This window comes from Coregonus lavaretus (assembly GCF_964263955.1).
Source record: "Coregonus lavaretus genome assembly, chromosome: 5".
In the NCBI taxonomy this organism is placed as follows: domain Eukaryota; kingdom Metazoa; phylum Chordata; class Actinopteri; order Salmoniformes; family Salmonidae; genus Coregonus; species Coregonus lavaretus.
This window is the reverse complement of record NC_139992.1, coordinates 64437623-64458383: the sequence shown is the minus strand read 5'-3', so window position 1 is coordinate 64458383 and position 20761 is coordinate 64437623. Positions and strand designations below refer to the sequence as shown.

Here is a 20761-nt window from a genome sequence, read left to right as displayed (position 1 = left end):
CCTAATGTGAAAACTGTGTAATTTACAGTACTGTAGCATATTACTTTCAGCACTTCTAAGGGCGATTTGAAACACGTATCTTGCATTGTTTGCTATTGGATTAACTGGTAGTTAAAACAACTAAATTGAAAATATATCATTATGATGTGGTTTGGTGATTAAACCAATGTTCTCATTAAATTTCACAATAAATGTATATTTTGAATCAATGGTTGTGTGGTGAGAGATGTTTACAATCCAAGTGAATGCACAACGACAGGTTTTGAATGAAAGACTGGCTGCGCTACAAGTGTGACCAGTTTGGAGTTGTGAAAATGTACCACATATTTGTGAAAATAGTACCAAAGCGATAAAAAAAACTGTAAGATCAATGTTTTAGCAGTCAATGTAAAGCAGAAAAAAGTATTACTTAGAGTCTAAGTTAAATAGAATCACATTTATTTATACTAAAATGGGACCTGATTGACAGCCTGTAAAGATGAATCAGTTAGTTGGATCCAGATGCAATTTGCGATTGTTGATGAAGTCTGACACTTTCACCACACCATTGTTCGAGTTCCTGTGAGAAACAAAACAGGATACAGAGAAAATAAGGAATTTATAATGAATTCAAAATGACTCAATAAAATGACTTCACACTGAGCAGTGATGTAACTTGACACTGACACAGTGCTTTGAACGCATCTTCAAACCCTATCTATCGAGGTGTCATAAATGCCTTGTACTCACGCACTCTTTTGCAGATATCTGAGAACTTTGTCAATCTGCGACTGTGAGATGTTCTCATTCCCAGCTGCCAGGTAGGTGTAGAGAAACCGGAAGGTTTCAAAGGACACACATGCATCTGGAGGCTTACAGTTGGAATCGCAGTTCATTATGTAGCAGGCCTGAGTCAAGGCATCTTTGACATTCTGTCAAGAGATGGACTAAGAGGGTGACTTTCTTTTGAATAAAGTATACTTTTTTACTTTAACCTTTATTTAACTAGGAAGTCCCATTGAGCTCAGAATACCTCTTTCTCAAGGGATACATACTTTATTTATAATGTGACTGATGTACAATCTACAATGATATGACATAAAAATGACATGTTGAATGCATTTATATTTAGTAAATATTATTTACCATTCCAAGATAACTGCAACATGAAGCAAGGAATTTATTCCATTCAATTTCTTCACCAAACTTTCCCATTGAAAGGATATGGTTCAAGGTATTCTCTGGCATATTCAAACTTTTCCATATGAGCCCAATCTCCAACTTTGTAATAGTCCCCCTTTCAGATAACTGGGAGATATATTTTAAAAGGATTCCAGGTTAGTAGGCCTAACCTGTGTGGCTTTGATCATCATCATGAGAATTTGTTAACTGCAAGTGTACTCAAATCATACATCAATAAATGACCTCAGATATTATACCTGGGAATGTAGAATTCCCAATATCTCATTTGTCAGTTTCAGTTTGGTTTCAGGATTTGGTTTCACTGAAAAAGGCTGTCCTTTCACCATAGCTGTGAAGTACCTACACAAACAAAATAGTATGGGGTTTGAAACCTCACTCACTGCGTGTTTACAATTAAATATGGTGCATATAGTGAAATGCTGGAATGCAAAGAAGCATCTGCTCCTTCAAGTGTTTTTTGAACTTACGCAGTGGAATACTCAATGATATCCTCTGGCTGAGCTCTGATGGCATCTTTGGTGAACTGCAGCAGAAAGTCTGGCAATTCTTGTGGAATATGAACACCCATTCCAGTGTGACTGCATCCACTTTCACTTGAATTAGGCCTAGACATGTCTGGGAACACAGAGGGTACTTAAGGTGTTCTGAGAGAGAGAGAGAGAGAGAGACAGAGAGAGAGAGCTAACTTTTTCCATTTTTCTTTTCATTATTCTTATACTTTATGTTCACACATTTACATTTACATTTAAGTCATTTAGCAGACGCTCTTCTCCAGAGCGACTTACAAATTGGTGCATTCAATTTAGGATAGCCAGTGGGACACACCCCTGTATAATTTCATTATGTTGTTATTTAATTTAATTATGTTACATGTTTTTGATTGGTTTTTGTGGCACCCTAAAGATTATTTATAGAGCCCCCATGTCACCATTCAAATGTTGTTGTTTTTTATCAAGAAGTTCATCCCTCTGATCTTCAAGTTTGCCTTGATAGAAAATGTAACGTTAAGCCCCATCTTTATTTTCTCTACATTTTTAGGACTAACATTAGCGTTAGTGGTAACAATACAATGTGTTTTTCTGCCAGTGAGCACAGGTATGTTTTTTCAACAGGTATGAATTCCAACATAGTCCACACCTGATAAATAAGAAAAAAGTGAAACTTACTTGAACTCTTTTAGCTCTATCCCAAGAAAGAAAACAAATCTAGTATAGTGTACTTTCTGTTCAATTTGTTTATTTTTAAACGAATATCTGCCAGGTAGGTAGCCAAGTAACGCCGTTCTTGTGACGTTCTTGTGACGTGTAGGCCAAGTTGCGCTGACTCACATTTTTGGTGGTCTACAGAAAACACTAGGCTACCACTAGAGGGCAATGTTTAGCTTTCTATCTAGCAGACAGACGACAGCGTGATCGCAGTGCCACATCGAATGCGATGCCTTCATGATTTTAATAAGCCTAATGAAATATCAACATGCGAACCTTAACTTTGATCTTATTTCATGTTTGGGGAAGGCTACACAAATGCTTAAATAAAATCCACCCGAAACTGTTGACAAGAAACAGGCTACTACATGTCATAGAATGACTTTTGGGAAAGTTCCCATGTGCATCCATAGCGAATTGCCTCCCAATTAGACCTATGATGAGATATCTTTCGATAGAGGGCATCAACCGGACCAAGAATAGTGCCTTTGAATAACAAGACGTGGTCTCGTGTAGCTCAGTTCGTAGAGCATGGGGCTTGTAACGCCAGGTTTGTGGGTTCGATTCCCATGGGGGACCAGTATGAAAAATGTATGCACTCACTAAACTGTAAGTCGCTCTGGATAAGAGCGTCTGCTAAATAACTAAAATGTCAATGTCAGATGAAGGGGCGAGAGGGGTAGTAGGCCAATAGATTAACAAATATTATTTTTCTAGTCATGATCCTTGGCAGGGTGATTTTTAATCTTGTGTTGCCCCCCCTAAAAACATAGGTTTGTTGAAAGTAGTTATATTTAATTACATGCCTTCTTGTATCAACTTTCTCTAGAGCGAGCACTTCACTCACCAGCAATAAGTGAAAAAGGAATGGAGTTTGTTTAGGGGGCGTGTGTTTAGGGGCGGAGGAGGGTGCGGAGGGGTCCGATTCTGAGCTATTGTTAGGAATACACCCTGCTGATACTGCTTGTATCTACGCGATTAGTGGATTTTACAATCAATAAGAAGGCAATGGATTTGGGGGAAGATATGGACATTAGCCTACTATTATGATATTTTTTTCTGAAAACGTATAGATGTAAAATCATGTTGATGTTTTTTTTATAGCCAGACCAGACCATTATGCAGATTTCGTGACATCACTAGAATGAACTGCCAAGAAACCGTTCTAATGCAACCATATGCTGATGCCTTGTCTTTGTAGGTTACAGCTGCTCTGGCTATATTATATTCAAGACGTGGGGCGTTTAGAGTAAATCCGGTGTTTTGCCAATAGAACAACCCATTTGCAATCTTACGGTATCTTCATTGTGTCACACGCGCCTTGGGTTCCTTTTGTGGCGCCGGGGCTGAGAGAGGAGGAGGTAGAATTTTAAACAATAGAGCGCAAAATACAGCCCTGCTCCTTAGAGCTTGTAACAAGGACGGGAACCTACGACTGGAAAGCGAACAGCTGTGACAAAGAACTCAAGAACATGAAGAAGCTCGTGCACTGATTTGGTTATAGTAATCACTGGATATACTTCGCGCTACGTTGTCTCTGACATCCTCAAGGAGAAAACATGAATTCAGCTGAAGGAGCCGAGGAGGGACCAAATGATTCCGATACGGATGCGTTTTTCAAAACAGGTAGGATGAAATTACAGTATTTGAAACCATTTCCCTCTGTGTAGTGAAACGTTTCGATACATTCAGTGTTGTGTGGGGTAGGCTATTGTGTTGAACCTATGGCAAATCCATCTCATTCATAGCCCCACTTGGTTTCTGTGAGTTCATCGGCTTAGGTACCAGTGCTCAAATCCAAAGAGTGTGGTATTCACAGTCATTGTCATTCACTCACACCCTGTAAGCATTTAATTGATTAAATCTGTAGAATTATGTCATATTTGGTATATTAATGTTCTATTAGGCTGTATGATGAGAGGAAAGTGTATAATGGACACTTGCTTTTGAAGGATATTTACACTCATTATTGCAGGACAGTGAACAAATGACTTACACACACACACACACACACACACACACACACACACACACACACACACACACACACACACACATACATACATAAAGAGATACAGTATGTGTTAGTAAACACTTGTCACCAGGGGAAGTTGACAGCTTGAGATGATCTTATGCCATTCATAAAGTAGAGTATTCACACCCTGGACTGCTTAATGTTAAATGAGTGCCTGTATCCGTTAGTGAGGGACTCCCATCACAGTGGAAAGGCAGTTTCTCAGGGACAACCCTGGCAGTCTGACACTGGTCATGTTTAGTGCCTCTTCACAATGTGTATCCCTGAGCAGTCTGCTGTGTGTGTGTATGTCACACACGTTCTGCATGCTCTACTGGAGAAGGGGGACACACCCTGCCTCTCCATTTCACTCTAGTCTAGTGCATGGGAATCACACCCAGCTCTGCCGCCACACACCCACTACAAAGTAGTTCTCATCTCACACAAACATATGTATCTCCATTTACAGCTTAATCAGTGGGATAAGTGGTTATTAGGGCCGGGCAAAAGACTAGGTTTGCATCCCAAATGGCACCCTATTCCCTATATAATGCAGTAAGTTTGACCAGGGCCTATAGGGCTTTGGTCAAAAGTAGTGCACTATAGGGAATACACTGGTCAAAGGTAGTGGAATAGGATGAAGTAGTGCACTATATAGGGAATAGGGTGACCTATTCTTTTAGTTGTGGCTGTCTGACTGTGTTCTCTCCTTTTCTGTAAGTCAGTTAGAATGAGAGTAGGAGCTCGCTTCCTCTTTCCTCAGAGGAAGGTCAAACTGGAGAGGCTCTTACTGTTTTTATGCAAAGTATCCTCATTGTAACCGGAGAATAATCTATCAGGCATCCTCCACTGTGGGTAGAGAGCCGATGAGAACCAGGAAGTGGGACAAAACACAAGCTGGGGGAAAAGTGGCGCCCCGGCCCAGATACATTGTGCCTTTGGTGTCTACGGAACCACACCACAGCAGCACTGGCTTTTTCTTCATCTACACCAAGATGGAATTGAAATGACTCACAGATGGCGAGATCTGTAAAAGCCACTGGTGAGGAATATGACTTTGCTGTGGTGGTACAGTGGAGACCAAAAGTGGACATCTGCTCCTGTTTCCCCAACTACGATCTATCATTGATAGTTGTATTGATACACCATGGCAGGCCCTACCCTGGGGGCAGGCAGGCAGGGGGAGAGACCATAAACCATGAAAGGCCCCTCGCTGGTCCCACTCAACCACAGCACCAACCAGGAGTGGGTGTTTGCCCTGCGAGAGAAAGACATTATGTGGCTGAATGAGCAGTAATCCATTCACAACGGCCGGCTGAAAGAGCGCTAAAGTAGGTTTATGTCCTGAGCCTCACAGGAGACTCCATGCCTGCTTAGTCAGAGCTTAGAGGTAAATTAACCTTGAATGCAAACTTTAATTCACCCCTCTTTGTAAAGTGGATTCCGAGTGGAAGCGTATTCTCGCGTACGACATAGGTCTTTGCCTCTTTGCCTGCAAGGCTCACAAAGTAATCAGAGGGCCGTGTGGAACTGTATTTCTCCCTCTGTCTGCCTTTTTGATTATATGTAATTGGTAGCCATGGCAATCACTTTGCTGGGTAATTTCGGCTGCTGCTCTTGGCTTTTAACAAGTAGTTCCCTAGCAGAGCAAGGGCCATCATCAGTACAGATAATCATTGCTGGAGATTGACAGAGGCAAGCTCATGGATTAATATCTGATTTGCTTTAACATTTCAGTCTGCAAGAAATAAGTAAAGCTGAGAAAAAACTCCAGAGCAGCTGGGTTGAAAGGGGCTACTTTAGCTGATTGGACCTTGCGACATTGTGAATATGAAGTAGGCTTATTAACCAAATTAATTGATAACATGATTAGACCTACAGTTTGTATTAAAATAGGGTTATAAAACCCAGATCAAAAATTAAATGTACACAGTTCCTTAGTGGCTATTGGGCGTTGTAGAGGGTTAGCTCCATTCATTATTAAAAGCCCTGGCCAGTGTGTAGTCACACAGCTTGCTCAAATCTGCTAGGGCAGCTGGTTGACCCTAGTGCCCCCAGGACCTTTTTAATTTTCCACTTCACTGTGTGATATAGGACCTGCTCCCTCTCAGGGATCCAGTGACTGCGTCCCAAATGGCACCCTATTCCCTATATAGTGCACTACCTACAGTGGGGAGAACAAGTATTTGATACACTGCCGATTTTGCAGGTTTTCCTACTTACAAAGCATATAGAGGTCTGTAATTTTTATCATAGGTACACTTCAACTGTGGGAGACGGAATCTAAAACAAAAATCCAGAAAATCACATTGTATGATTTTTAAGTAATTCATTTGCATTTTATTGCATGACATAAGTATTTGATCACCTACGAACCAGTAAGAATTCCGGGCTCTCACAGACCTGTTAGTTTTTCTTTAAGAAGCCCTCCTGTTCTCCACTCATTACCTGTATTAACTGCACCTGTTTGAACTTGTTACCTGAATAAAAGACACCTGTCCACACACTCAATCAAACAGACTCCAACCTCTCCACAATAGCCAAGATCAGAGAGCTGTGTAAGGACATCAGGGATAAAATTGTAGACCTGCACAAGGCTGGGATGGGCTACAGGACAATAGGCAAGCAGCTTGGTGAGAAGGCAACAACTGTTGGCGCAATTATTAGAAAATGGAAGAAGTTCAAGATGACGGTCAATCACCCTCGGTCTGGGGCTCCATACAAGATCTCACCTCGTGGGGCATCAATGATCATGAGGAAGGTGAGGGATCAGCCCAGAACTACACGGCAGGACCTGGTCAATGACCTGAAGAGAGCTGGGACCACATTCTCAAAGAAAACCATTAGTAACACACTACGCCGTCATGGATTAAAATCCTGCAGCGCACGCAACGTCCCCCTGCTCAAGCCAGCGCATGTCCAGGCCGTCTGAAGTTTGCCAATGACCATCTGGATGATCCAAAGGAGGAATGGGAGAAGGTCATGTGGTCTGATGAGACAAAAATAGAGCTTTTTGGTCTAAACTCCACTCGCCGTGTTTGGAGGAAGAAGAAGGATGAGTACAACCCCAAGAACACCATCCCAACCGTGAAGCATGGAGGTGGAAACATCATTCTTTGGGGATGCTTTTCTGCAAAGGGGACAGGACGACTGCACCGTATTGAGGAGAGGATGGATGGGGCCATGTATCGCGAGATCTTGGCCAACAACCTCCTTCCCTCAGTAAGAGCATTGAAGATGGGTCGTGGCTGGGTCTTCCAGCATGACAACGACCCGAAACACACAGCCCAGGCAACTAAGGAGTGGCTCCGTAAGAAGCATCTCAAGGTCCTGGAGTGGCCTAGCCAGTCTCCAGACCTGAACCCAATAGAAAATCTTTTGGAGGGAGCTGAAAGTCCGTATTGCCCAGCGACAGCCCTGAAACCTGAAGGATCTGGAGAAGGTCTGTATGGAGGAGTGGGCCAAAATCCCTGCTGCAGTGTGTGCAAACCTGGTCAAGACCTACAGGAAATGTATGATCTCTGTAATTGCAAACAAAGGTTTCAGTACCAAATATTAAGTTCTGCTTTTCTGATGTATCAAATACTTATGTCATGCAATAAAATGCAAATTAATTACTTAAAAATCATACAATGTGATTTTCTGATTTTTGTTTTAGATTTCGTCTCTCACAGTTGAAGTGTACCTATGATACAAATTACAGACCTCTACATGCTTTGTAAGTAGGAAAACCTGCAAAATCAGCAGTGTATCAAATACTTGTTCTCCCCACTGTATATAGGGTATAGGCTGCCATTTGGGATGCACTCAATGACACAAAGGCTGCCTTGGCTGGATGGTTAGGCTTAGGTTCTGATGCTTATTATCTGAGCTCACAGTCACAGTTTGGTGAGAGGCTAGCTTTTTCATTTAACATAAAAGCTAAGGTTAACCGTGGATAGCTCCACTTAGTTAGGTAATATCATGGCACTGCAGATGAGGCACCCCATGCATTCAGTCACGTGATTCATGCGTGGCGCTGCACATGCATACATAAAACATCTCAGTGTAATTGGCTCCCCAGTGTCAGGAAAAATATTTACATTATTTCACACAGCTCACTTTGCTTTGTTTTGTTAAGTTTTGACTTAATTTCCCCCTTAGTAATAGACCCATACAATTAAAAGTAACAGATCATTATTACATGATTGTTACAATGATCATTTAATGTCTAGGCTACCTCAGTGCAGTGCCTATTTTGCCAGGTCATGCATTGACAATTGAGACAGTATAGGCCTACCCACCCCCCTGCACATCTGCTCTGACCAAACATAAACAGTGCAGGCCAGGGTGTCATGATCTTGGCACATGAAAGATAATCTGTGAAAGGGAATGAAACACTGCTGACTGAATGGAGTCATGGTGTTCCTGCAGTCTGAGAGGCAGGCCGACAGACAGGCAGGTTCCACCCCACGAGACAAGCCTTGGCCTGGGTACTGCATCGCCGGGCAACCCCCTCCTCCTGGTAGTGGTACCACACTGACTGACTGGCCTGGCCCCAGCAGTTAATGGCGGCTGTGCTGCATGCTGCGTGGGTAGACTAGCGGGGGGGAGAACAATGGTCTCTGATGCCCCCACTGTCAGCCGGAACAATGGGTGTGTACTGAACCCTCTCTCCCCGTCCCCGTCCCCTCTCTCCCCATCCCCCCTCTCCCCATCCCCTCTCTCCCCATCCCCTCTCCCCATCCCCTCTCTCCCCATCCCCTCTCCCCATCCCCTCTCTCCCCATCCCCTCTCCCCGTCCCCCCTCTCCCCATCCCCTCTCTCCCCATCCCCTCTCCCCATCCCCTCTCCCCACCCCCTCTCTCCCCATCCCCTCTCCCCATCCCCTCTCCCCATCCCCTCTCCCCGTCCCCCCTCTCTCCCCATCCCCTCTCCCCATCCCCTCTCCCCATCCCCTCTCCCCGTCCCCCCTCTCCCCATCCCCTCTCCCCACCCCCTCTCTCCCCATCCCCTCTCCCCATCCCCTCTCCCCATCCCCTCTCTCCCCATCCCCTCTCCCCATCCCCTCTCTCCCCATCCCCTCTCCCCATCCCCTCTCCCCATCCCCTCTCCCCGTCCCCCCTCTCCCCATCCCCTCTCCCCATCCCCTCTCTCCCCATCCCCTCTCCCCGTCCCCCCTCTCCCCATCCCCTCTCCCCATCCCCTCTCCCCGTCCCCCCTCTCCCCATCCCCTCTCCCCATCCCCCCTCTCCCCATCCCCTCTCCCCATCCCCTCTCCCCATCCCCTCTCCCTGTCCCCCCTCTCCCCATCCCCTCTCCCCGTCCCCCCTCTCCCCATCCCCTCTCCCCATCTCCTCTCCCCGTCCCCCCTCTCCCCATCCCCTCTCCCCATCCCCTCTCTCCCCATCCTCTCTCCCCATCCCCTCTCCCCATCCCCTCTCCCCGTCCCCCCTCTCCCCATCCCCTCTCCCCATCCCCTCTCCCCGTCCCCCCTCTCCCCATCCCCTCTCCCCATCCTCTCTCCCCATCCCCTCTCCCCGTCCCCCCTCTCCCCGTCCCCTCTCCCCGTCCCCCCTCTCCCCATCCCCTCTCCCCATCCCCTCTCCCCATCCCCTCTCCCCGTCCCCCCTCTCCCCATCCCCTCTCCCCATCCCCTCTCCCCGTCCCCCCTCTCCCCGTCCCCTCTCCCCATCCCCTCTCCCCATCCCCTCTCCCCTCTGGCGGCCGGCCAGCCAGAAGCACCAGGCTCAGTCTATACTGCACTGCACCGCGCCAACAGGGTGGCAGATGGCTAATTGGCCGACGTAAACCACTGGGGTAATGGAGAGCGTGAAAGAAGATTTGTGAGGATTATTGAGTCATGATCTGACGTGGAGGAGGGAGAAACGGAGATGGAGAAAGAGGGATGTCCCCCACTCCTAAAAGCAGCAGGCTCCTCACCGCTCATGTCGAACCATATGCTGCATGTGTGTTGTTGAGGGCGGGCTGGTTGGTTAGCCTGAGAGGGTAATACAGGGAGACCTTATTAGCTGATCCATTGCTGCTGCTGGAATATAAAGGCTTTTAGAGAAATTGACAAAGCAGTCGAAGAAATTCCCTAAGGACAGCATCTGTGTTTATTCTGATAAAGAGTCTAAAGACGTAACAGCAGTTTATGTTTTCTTCTACCTGATTGTCTATCAGGAGTGGCTGTGTGTGACTCTGCGCAGCATTCCTCATGTTGTTGGGTTTTAGAGGCTTTCATTTTTGTCTTCCTCCATAATATTTCCTTGTCATATTTAATACATGAGCTGCTGCACAATTTTAAGCAGTCATTTCAGTAGTCATTTCAGTCATGTCGTTTCAGTATGTCTAATAAAGCCTGTGATGATGATAGTAAAGTGTTACATCTCACGGTCACAGAGACTATTATCAATTTCTGCTGGGAATTTACATGATTGACTAATTCTTAACAAATCTCAACATAATTGGTGCTGTGATAACTCTACATTTGTGTTGAATTAATGTTGAATGAATGAATGCACTGGCTAATCTAGATATGTATGGTTATGGGATTTTATAAAGGTTTATTACACTATTAGAGTACACTATTAAGGAATCTGTGTCTGTACTTTAGATGACATGGGTGCTCGGGACTCCACTCTGACCTGTGATGTACAGGCTGCGCCTCACATGGCACCCTACTCCATAGTGCACACATTTTGACCAGGGCTCTAGTCAAAAGTAGTGCACTATATAGGGAATAGGTGTTAGAATGTTTAAACGAAATTGGGATCATTAACGTTTAGAAAAACTCCCTAACGGATTTATTCTGATTTGTATATATTTTTTACAAAATTTCTCACAGTGCAGTTATGACAAAACTACCACTAACAGGTCCCGATCATCATCATCATAAAGGGAAAATAAAAATTAAACAAATACCTAACGCAACAATGCTGTAACTTTAGTAGTAGGAGATATGCATCTTTCAAATGATTAGCCACAGATATAAAGTGCTCCGCATTAACAGTTCTAAAAATGGCAAAGAGTGAGACAGGGAAGCGACAGCAGCGAAGTCCTGTAAGGCAATACTTTGAGAAGTTAAATGAAAAGGTGGTGAAATAATTTACAAACTTGCTTAACCATCTGAAAGGGAGAAACAGTGAGACCCAAATTGTTGCTGGCAGCAGTGCAGGCCCCCAACAACAGACTTTAGACAGGCTCTTCACACGAAAGAAGGGACGGAGTTCGAAAATCACAGCGCTGATTACAGAAATGATTGCAGTTGATATGCAGCCTTTGTCAATGGTAGAGGATGTCTGAGGTTGGGGGACAGCAGTAAGGTGAGTGATGTCTGATAACCATGTCTTCAGTAGATGGAACTGCATTGCCCCCTAGCTGTCATATGCAGGAACATATATGCATTGTGAATTCATATATAATTTAAAGATTTATTTCTTATCGTTTAAACAATAAAATAATTGCTGTTTTTAAACGCTAAGGTTTTCTATACATTTGTCACATCCCTAATAGGGAATATGGTTATATTTGCGACGTAGCCACAGCAACCAGCTTAGACCACTTGCTCACCCCATCTATGCCGCCTAGTTTAATATATTTTATATCCACTCAAGTGGATAGGCCTATTTCCCTCTCTTGTCCATGAACTCTCAAACATTTTGTAAAGTCTAAATGGGAAATATAGCGAGGCCTCTGAGACTGAAGATGGAAAGCATACCTGATAGTGTAAGCTTGAAAAGAGCTCAGGGGTTACAACCAAATAGTTGCCAGCTGTAGCCATCAGATTTTAGCATTAGCATGATGTGATAGGCCTAAATAATGCTGTTTTTGAGAGGGGTAGGTAGGGGGACTAGTCATTTTATAATCCTATACTGACAATTATGGAAAATGAATGGCCGTGAAAATAATAAAACGACCGCCAATCGTTTAACACATCAATTTGAGAAACGTGTCTCTCTGGCTTGAGCTTGCACTCTTCCTAGCGAATTTACAACGTTGTTCCAGCCCGCAGTTTGCTGTGCAAGTGAGTGTGACATACACTGCTGTATTTGTGCAAGGGAGAGAAGCTATGTTCAGGTATTTTATAAAAGTTTGCTAGATTTATCTCCCTAAAAGAGAACTGACATAAATGGCATACAAGTCCATCAAGGAGGAGTAGCCTATCTAGCTAGCTAGGTAAAGTAAGCTTGCTTCCTCGTGGTCAAGTTGCTTAGCTAACTAACTAGCCAGAATAGATTCCGACCCTACACTTGCTTACAGCTGCACTGGGGTCAGACATGCTTCCTGTTTAGATTAAGACACTGCAGAGCCGCCGCCAGATATGTCTCGGGAAATGTACCTAAATCCAGGGATGAAAAATGCGTTGTACTGTGAATTGTCCCATTATCCCAACTGTTACACCGAAAAGATTGAACAAGTGTAACAGTACAACTCATTTCTCAGCCCTGGATTGAGGTATGTTTTCTGAGCCATACATTGCGCCGGCTCCGCGGTCTCTTAATCTAAATAGGAAGCCTGTCTGACCTCAGTGCACCTGTAAGCAAGCGTAGGGTCGGAATTTATTCTGGCTACTAACTGACTAGCTAATGGCTAACACTATCTAACTTAAAATGCTCAAAACGGTGCAAATCAAGCTAGCTATCGGGCTAGCAAAGCTAAGTAGCTACTGTACAAAGCCAAGAAGGCACAGGCAAGAAGAAAAATGAGGCGACACTGTAACAGAGGATGTTGATAAGCCAGAGGGACAGAGGGAAATGCGAAGGACGACGTGCATAGGACAGGATCATTTCTTCTTGCATAGCTAGTTGTTGACCAATTATAACAATTATTGTGGTCATTTCATTTGCCTGACAAAAAATTGTTACCCCGAATTCCAATGATCAACTCCATTGATATGGAGGCTTCAGTTGTCCTTAAAATCAAGAATTCATCAATGTTGAGCTGGATTTGGACTGCCTGCCTGGTCCACAGCGATTTGGAAATGGGACTGGTGTTGGCGTAGCTAGGTGGTCAATTAATACCCAAACCAATATTGATTTGGTGCACCAATCGTGTTTTGGGCAAATGGGTCCACTGACTCCACTCTGTGACTGGCTCGGTGACTCCAGCCAATGAAAGACAGTGTTACTGATGTAATGGCAGTGGTTAATTGGTGGGCTCAGGGAGTTGGTGGTAAACTAATTACATAGGGGTCAAATACGGCACTGCCCCCTGAAAAAGTCAAATTAGCAACTCAAAGCTGTAATGTGAGGATGATAGTTGGATGGCTGGGTCCTGAGTGGCTGTCTGCGTGATAAGGGCCCACAATGGCAGAGTTAAGCAGGGGCAGGAGCTGGCTAGTGTGTGTGTGTGTGGTGCTGCACATGTGTGTGTGTGTGTGTGTCAGAGAGCGAGATTACACTCTCAAACACCACTCCACATCAAGAGTCCACAGGGAAGGAAGGCATGTCAACCAGAGCATACTATTGGAGGATTTGCTATTGACTTTCTCTCAGGTCGTACTGGCACATGCCCATAGGGAAACCACTCCTCCATCCCTCTGCCTTTCTATCCACCTCTCCCTGCCAAGAACAGGGGATTGAAAGGAGTGGTGGGGAGACTCAGCAGAGTCTCAATGTTCTGTTGTTTTGCCTTGTGATGAAAACATTGCTTTTGAGACACCCTCTGACGCCAGTATCTATTTCTGCCTGCAGGAGTCTCCGGGGGTAATAACCATGATATAACGAGAAAATGAAAATGGATATGAGAGAGTTAGTTGTTTCAAGGGAAAGCTCAAACAGTCCTGTTTTTATTGTCCCCCCCCCCCCCCAAATCCTCATTCCCTGTCCTGTCCATGGATGCGGTGTGTGTGCCCGTGAGTGTGAGTGTGTTCATGTGCAACCTGTGTGTGCGCGAGTGAGAGGGTATTTGTGTACATGCGTGTGTGCGCGCACGTGTGTGTGTCTGTGTGCCTTAGCCTCTGACCTCCCTCCTCTCGGAGCACTCAGCCCTGACTCACTGTCAGCCACAAGGTCACATGGGATGGAACTGGAGAGCACTCATGAATTTTTCATAATCTCCTGCTCTGCTCTCCTCCAGTCAATTTACTGTATTCCTCCACTGCTTTATGCTGGACTGCGTCCCAAATAGCACCCTATTCCCTATATAGTGCACTACTTCTGACCAGAGCCCTATGGGTCCTGGTTAAAAGTGGTACGCTACTTAGGGAATAGGGTGCCATTGGGACAAAGCACTGGGCTGGCTGGGCTGGACGACTACAAGGCACCACTGTCTGTCTGCCAGTTACTAAGCCTCTGTATTAAAGATGCCCCTGCAGCATCAGCTGTGTCACCCTGTTCCTCTCTGATGATTAATCTCCATACCACAAATGGCGCTGAGGGCTGCTGCACATAAAAGATGTCCTACAGTGTATGCCTATGTGTTAAAGACTGTGTCAAGATGGGCTAACTAAAAGGCCTTGTGATGCCAGCAGTTAAGACCTGTTCATAAATAGCCTGTTAGAAAGTGCAGACTGTGGTGTTCAGCACACTTCCCACAAGATTGGTCTGGTGTCAACATGCACCCAAAAAGCCCTGGTTAAGTCAAATTAGGGGAAGAGAGAGCCAGACAGCCAGAATTACACTGTCGAAGTAAAGACGCTTCGCTTAACGCTTTTCCAACACAATATTACACTGTAACTGGAGCAGAGACGATTGAGGAGAAAAGGATGGGAACGGGGTGTAAGAGACACCCCGTAGAGATACTACAGGAAGGATGCCTGTAAAATGCCTTTAGAGCAACTACCTCTCCCTCTTACATCTTTATAAGCCCTGGGCTACACACCAATAGTATACACACCAAGTAATACACAACACAGCTGTAGCAGCATAGGAACAGCATAGTATTTTAGTATCCATACTGAAGTACTATGCTGTTACTGTAGTAATTACAGCATTACTACACAGGTATACGAGCGACTTAATGTTAAGTGTTACCTACACTTATTTTCACCTACAGAGTTAGCCTGAAGGTGTCTATAAAATGTGGGAACCCAGGAGAGTATGGCAGAGTATCGCCTAGGCCTTAAATGAGTAACCATGCTTGGGTCGTTCCACCTCAAAAAGCACAAGAAAGAGGATTTCGACACCAGCCATCTCAGATTGTACAGAAATAGTTTATGTTGTTAGAAACAGATAAGATTAGCATTCCTGCAACATTCCTTTGTTTAAATACAATTTGATATCTGAGAAAATAAGCTAATTGATAGCACCCAAATTAGCCATTTTAATTTATAGGATTCATATAATATTCAATAAATATAGTACCTAACATCCGATTTGGACCAAACTTTTTTAAAACAATGACTAAGACATGAAGAATCGCAAAAAAATTTTTAAAAACCACCCACGGATCCCCCCACATCCCACGCCAGTCCCACCCCAACAAGTATAGGCTATAGTACCACTTCTCTTTGTCTGACAAGTATTATGGAGCTGCGACTCTGATTATTGTTTCTTCATCCTATGTAATGTATTCTCATAGAATTTGGTGATGTTTTTTCCCCCCTGTTTAAACCGTGTCTGTACCTTTTCAGACAGTAGAATTCTGCTCCTGCATAGAATGTTCGGTATTGTTTCCCTGACAACAATAAACGTTGCTGATTGATGTGCTGCTGTGTAGGTTTTTATGCCGTTTTTTATGGAAGGGTAGCTAGATGTGTTTTCTTCTACTAAATGTCTACTAAGTCACGGTATTTAACAAACTTTAAAGTACTTTTTTAGGAGAGAGTGGTCTACGCACAGGCAGCAGGCAGGAAGGCTGCGCGCTGAAGCTCAAGATTATTCGATTGACAGTTCTGGTTGCCTAGGGATGGACATTAGTCCCGCTTCAGAAGCGGCATTCCTTTACAGACAAGTAAATTGCCTGTTCATATCTAGGGCTGTGGCGGTCATGAAATCTTGTCAGCCGGTGATTGTCAAGCAAATAACTGTCGGTCTCACTGTAATTGACTGTTAATTAACATACAGTGCCTTGCAAAAGTATTCATCCCCCTTGGCGTTTTTCCTATTTTGTTGCATTACAACCTGTAATTTAAATAGATTTTTATTTGGATTTCATGTAATGAACATACACAAAATAGTCCAAATTGGTGAAGTGAAATGAAAAAAATAACTTGTTTCAAAGAATTCTAGAAAATAAATAACGGAAAAGTGGTGCATGCATATGTATTCACCCCCTTTGCTATGAAGCCCCTAAATAAGATCTAGTGCAACCAATTACCTTCAGAAGTCACATAACTAGTTAGATTGCACACAGGTGGACTTTATTTAAGTGTCACATGATCTGTCACATGATCTCAGTATATATACACCTGTTCTGAAACGCTCCAGAGTCTGCAACACCACTAAGCAAGGGGCACCACCAAGCAAGCGGCACCATGAAGACCAAGGAGCTCTCCAAACAGGGCAGGGACCAAGTTGTGGAGAAGTACAGATCATGGTTCGGTTATAAAAAAATATCTAAAACTTTGAACATCCCACGGAGCACCATTAAGTCCATTATTAAAAAATGGAAAGAATATGGCACCACAACAAACCTGCCAAGAGAGGGCCGCCCACCAAAACTCACGGACCAGGCAAGGAGGGCATTAATCAGAGAGGCAACAAAGAGACAAAAGATAATCCTGAAGGAGCTGCAAAGCTCCACAGCAGAGATTGGAGTATCTGTCCATAGAACCACTTTAAGCCGTACACTCCATAGAGCTGGGCTTTACAGAAGAGTGTCCAGAAAAAAGCCATTGCTTAAAGAAAAAAAGAAGCAAACACGTTTGGTGTTCACCAAACATATGGAAGAAGGTACTCTGGTCTGATGAGACTAAAATTGAGCTTTTTGGCCATTAAGGAAAATGTTATGTCTGGCGCAAACCCAACAACTCTCATCACCCAGAGAAAAACCATCCCCACAGTGAAGCATGGTGGTGGCAGCATCATGCTGTGGGGATGTTTTTCATCGGCAGGGACTGGGAAGCTGGTCAGAATTGAAGGAATGATGGATGGCGCTAAATACAGGGAAATTCTTGAGGGAAACCTGTTTCAGTCTTCCAGAGATTTGAGACTGGGACGGAGGTTCACCTTTCAGCAGGACAATGACCCTAAGCATACTGCTAAAGCAACACTTGAGTGGTTTAAAATGTAAAATGTTTAACAGGAAACATTTAAATGTCTTGGAATGGCCTAGTCAAAGCCCAGACCTCAATCAAATTGAGAATCTGTGGTATGACAGTACACCAGCGGAACCCATCCAACTTGAAGGAACTGGAGCAGTTTTGCCTTGAAGAATGGGCAAAAATCCCAGTGGTTAGGCGTGCCAAGCTTATAGAGACATACCTCAAGAGACTTGCAGCTGTAATTGCTGCAAAAGGTGGCTCTACAAAGTATTGACTTTGGGGGGGTGAATAGTTATGCAAGCCCAAGTTCTGTTTTTTTATCTTATTTCTTGTTTGACAATAAAAAATATTTTGCATCTTCAAAGAGGTAGGCAAGTTGTGTAACTCAAATGATACAACCCCCCCAAAAATTGTAATTCCAGGTTGTAAGGCAGAAAAATAGGAAAAATGCCAAGGGGGATGAATACAAGCCACTGTGAACACATTTAGCATCTCCTGGCTTCCACACATAGCCAACAAGCCATTTTAAAAAGTATAATAAATCCATGTAATATAGCCTACACCTTCACAATAAATCCATATTTTTTTTTGACAGGTCTAAAAGTGTGATACCTTTACGTCATTTAGCAGACTTATCCAGAGCGACTTACAGTTAGTGAGTGCATACATTTCTTTTCATACTGGCCCCCCGTGGGAATCGAACCCACAACCCTGGCGTTGCAAGCGCCATGCTCTACCAACTGAGCTACACGGGGCCCTATATATGAAGAAAATGTAGTCTATTTCAGAAGAAAATAATACCATACTCTGAGTGTAATGAATACTCAGGGAGAAAAAGGTGTGGATTCACGCGCAGAGCGCGGCAGGTGTTTATTATGCCTTCGCAGAAGGCAGGAATCGTGGTCACAGGCAGGCAATGGTCATATACAGGTAGGCAAACAGGCAGGTGAAACAAAACTAGGACTGAAGGCTAAAACTGGTTCTCACAAACGAGCTAGGAAAAGGCTTAGTAGAGTCAAAACGAACAATACCTCACAAGGCACAAACAGAAAGAACTTAACTAAATAAGGAGCTAATGAGACCAGGTGAGTAACTAACACAGGTGAAATCAATGAACAAAAATGAAAGACAGGGCTACGTTCAAGAACACAAGGTGAATTAAGAAAATAAATACAGAACCTTACACTGAGTTGTCCTTATGTTAGGTCCTGATGTGGCTATGCAAAATGGCTGTGGGCTACACTAGTTCATTTAGCAGACAAGATTTGCTTATCATTCCGTGGCATTATTTTATAGTATGAAGAATACAATTGAGCAAAGCTGAATAAAATATCGATATTTTCTCCAAACTGTTTTTCAAATCATCATTAGAGTCTCATCATGCAGCCTTACAATGTATTAAAAATCAAAACATATAGCTCAACGTTTGTAGAACAACTAAAGTTACATTAATAACTCTAAATTAAGCATATAGGAGTACCTATTTTTTGTTAACTGCTCAACACAGAATAACATGCGGCTATTCTGTGTTGAGCAGTTAACAAAGAAATAGGTACTCCTACAGTGGGGAGAACAAGTATTTGATACACTGCCGATTTTGCAGGTTTTCCTACTTACAAAGCATGTAGAGGTCTGTAATTTTTATCATAGGTACACTTCAACTGTGAGAGACGGAATCTAAAACAAAAATCCAGAAAATCACATTGTATGATTTTTAAGTAATTAATTTGCATTTTATTGCATGACATAATTATTTGATACATCAGAAAAGCAGAACTTAATATTTGGTACAGAAACCTTTGTTTGCAATTACAGAGATCATACGTTTCCTGTAGGTCATGACCAGGTTTGCACACACTGCAGCAGGGATTTTGGCCCACTCCTCCATAGAGACCCTTCAGGTTTCGGGGCTGTCGCTTGGCAATACAGACTTTCAGCTCCCTCCAAAGATTTTCTATTGGGTTCAGGTCTGGAGACTGGCTAGGCCACTCCAGGACCTTGAGATGCTTCTTACGGAGCCACTCCTTAGTTGCCTGGGCTGTGTGTTTCGGGTCGTTGTCATGCTGGAAGACCCAGCCACGACCCATCTTCAATGCTCTTACTGAGGGAAGGAGGTTGTTGGCCAAGATCTCGCGATACATGGCCCCATCCATCCTCTCCTCAATACGGTGCAGTCGTCCTGTCCCCTTTGCAGAAAAGCATCCCTAAAGAATGATGTTTCCACCTCCATGCTTCACGGTTGGGATGGTGTTATTGGGGTTGTACTCATCCTTCTTCTTCCTCCAAACATGGCGAGTGGAGTTTAGACCAAAAAGCTCTATTATTGTCTCATCAGACCACATGACCTTCTCCCATTCCTCCTCTGGATCATCCAAATGGTCATTGGCAAACTTCAGACGGGCCTGGACATGCGCTGGCTTGAGCAGGGGGACCTTGCGTGCGCTGCAGGATTTTAATCCATGACGGCGTAGTGTGTTACTAATGGTTTTCTTTGAGACTGTGGTCCCAGCTCTCTTCAGGTCATTGACCAGGTCCTGCCGTGTAGTTCTGGGCTGATCCCTCACCTTCCTCATGATCATTGATGCCCCACGAGGTGAGATCTTGCATGGAGCCCCAGACCGAGGGTGATTGACCGTCATCTTGAACTTCTTCCATTTTCTAATAATTGCGCCAACAGTTGTTGCCTTCTCACCAAGCTGCTTGCCTATTGTCCTGTAGCCCATCCCAGCCTTGTGCAGGTCTACAATTTTATCCCTGATGTCCTTACACAGCTCTCTGGTCTTGACCATTGTGGAGAGGTTGGAGTCTGTTTGATTGAGTGTGTGGACAGGTGTCTTTTATACAGGTAACGAGTTCAAACAGGTGCAGTTAATACAGGTAATGAGTGGAGAACAGGAGGGCTTCTTAAAGAAAAACTAACAGGTCTGTGAGAGCCCGGAATTCTTACTGGTTGGTAGGTGATCAAATACTTATGTCATGCAATAAAATGCAAATTAATTACTTAAAAATCATACAATGTGCTTTTCTGGATTTTTGTTTTAGATTCCGTCTCTCACAGTTGAAGTGTACCTATGATAAAAATGACAGACCTCTACATGCTTTGTAAGTAGGAAAACCTGCAAAATCGGCAGTGTATCAAATACTTGTTCTCCCCACTGTATATGCTTAATTTAGAGTTATTAATGTAACTTTAGTTGTTCTACAAACGTTGGGCTATATGTTTTGATTTTT

The 20761-nt window shown here is 44.0% G+C and overlaps 2 protein-coding genes across 5 annotated transcripts in view; one reads left to right on the top strand and one right to left on the bottom strand.

Annotated features, from left to right (window-relative positions):
- Positions 1–483: 483 nt before the first annotated feature.
- On the bottom strand, positions 484–1795 carry LOC311129717 (ropporin-1-like; the record flags this gene model as incomplete). The annotated part of the gene is made up of 5 exons (XM_084162125.1): positions 484–559; positions 730–911; positions 1126–1287; positions 1419–1521; positions 1650–1795. The coding sequence occupies 5 exons, from the start codon at positions 1793–1795 to the stop codon at positions 484–486; spliced, it is 669 nt and encodes a 222-aa protein (XP_084018251.1).
- A 2151-nt stretch (positions 1796–3946) lies between these two features.
- The window catches only part of LOC311130047 (kalirin-like), a gene marked incomplete at both ends in the record, with an annotated part of 358304 nt that continues 341489 nt past the window's right edge, over positions 3947–20761 (top strand). For all 4 annotated transcript variants that reach the window (XM_084162671.1, XM_084162670.1, XM_084162669.1 and 1 more), the window contains one exon: positions 3947–4013. In XM_084162671.1, the coding sequence (XP_084018797.1) occupies positions 3947–4013 (67 nt within the window). The remainder of the gene's footprint in view (positions 4014–20761) is intronic.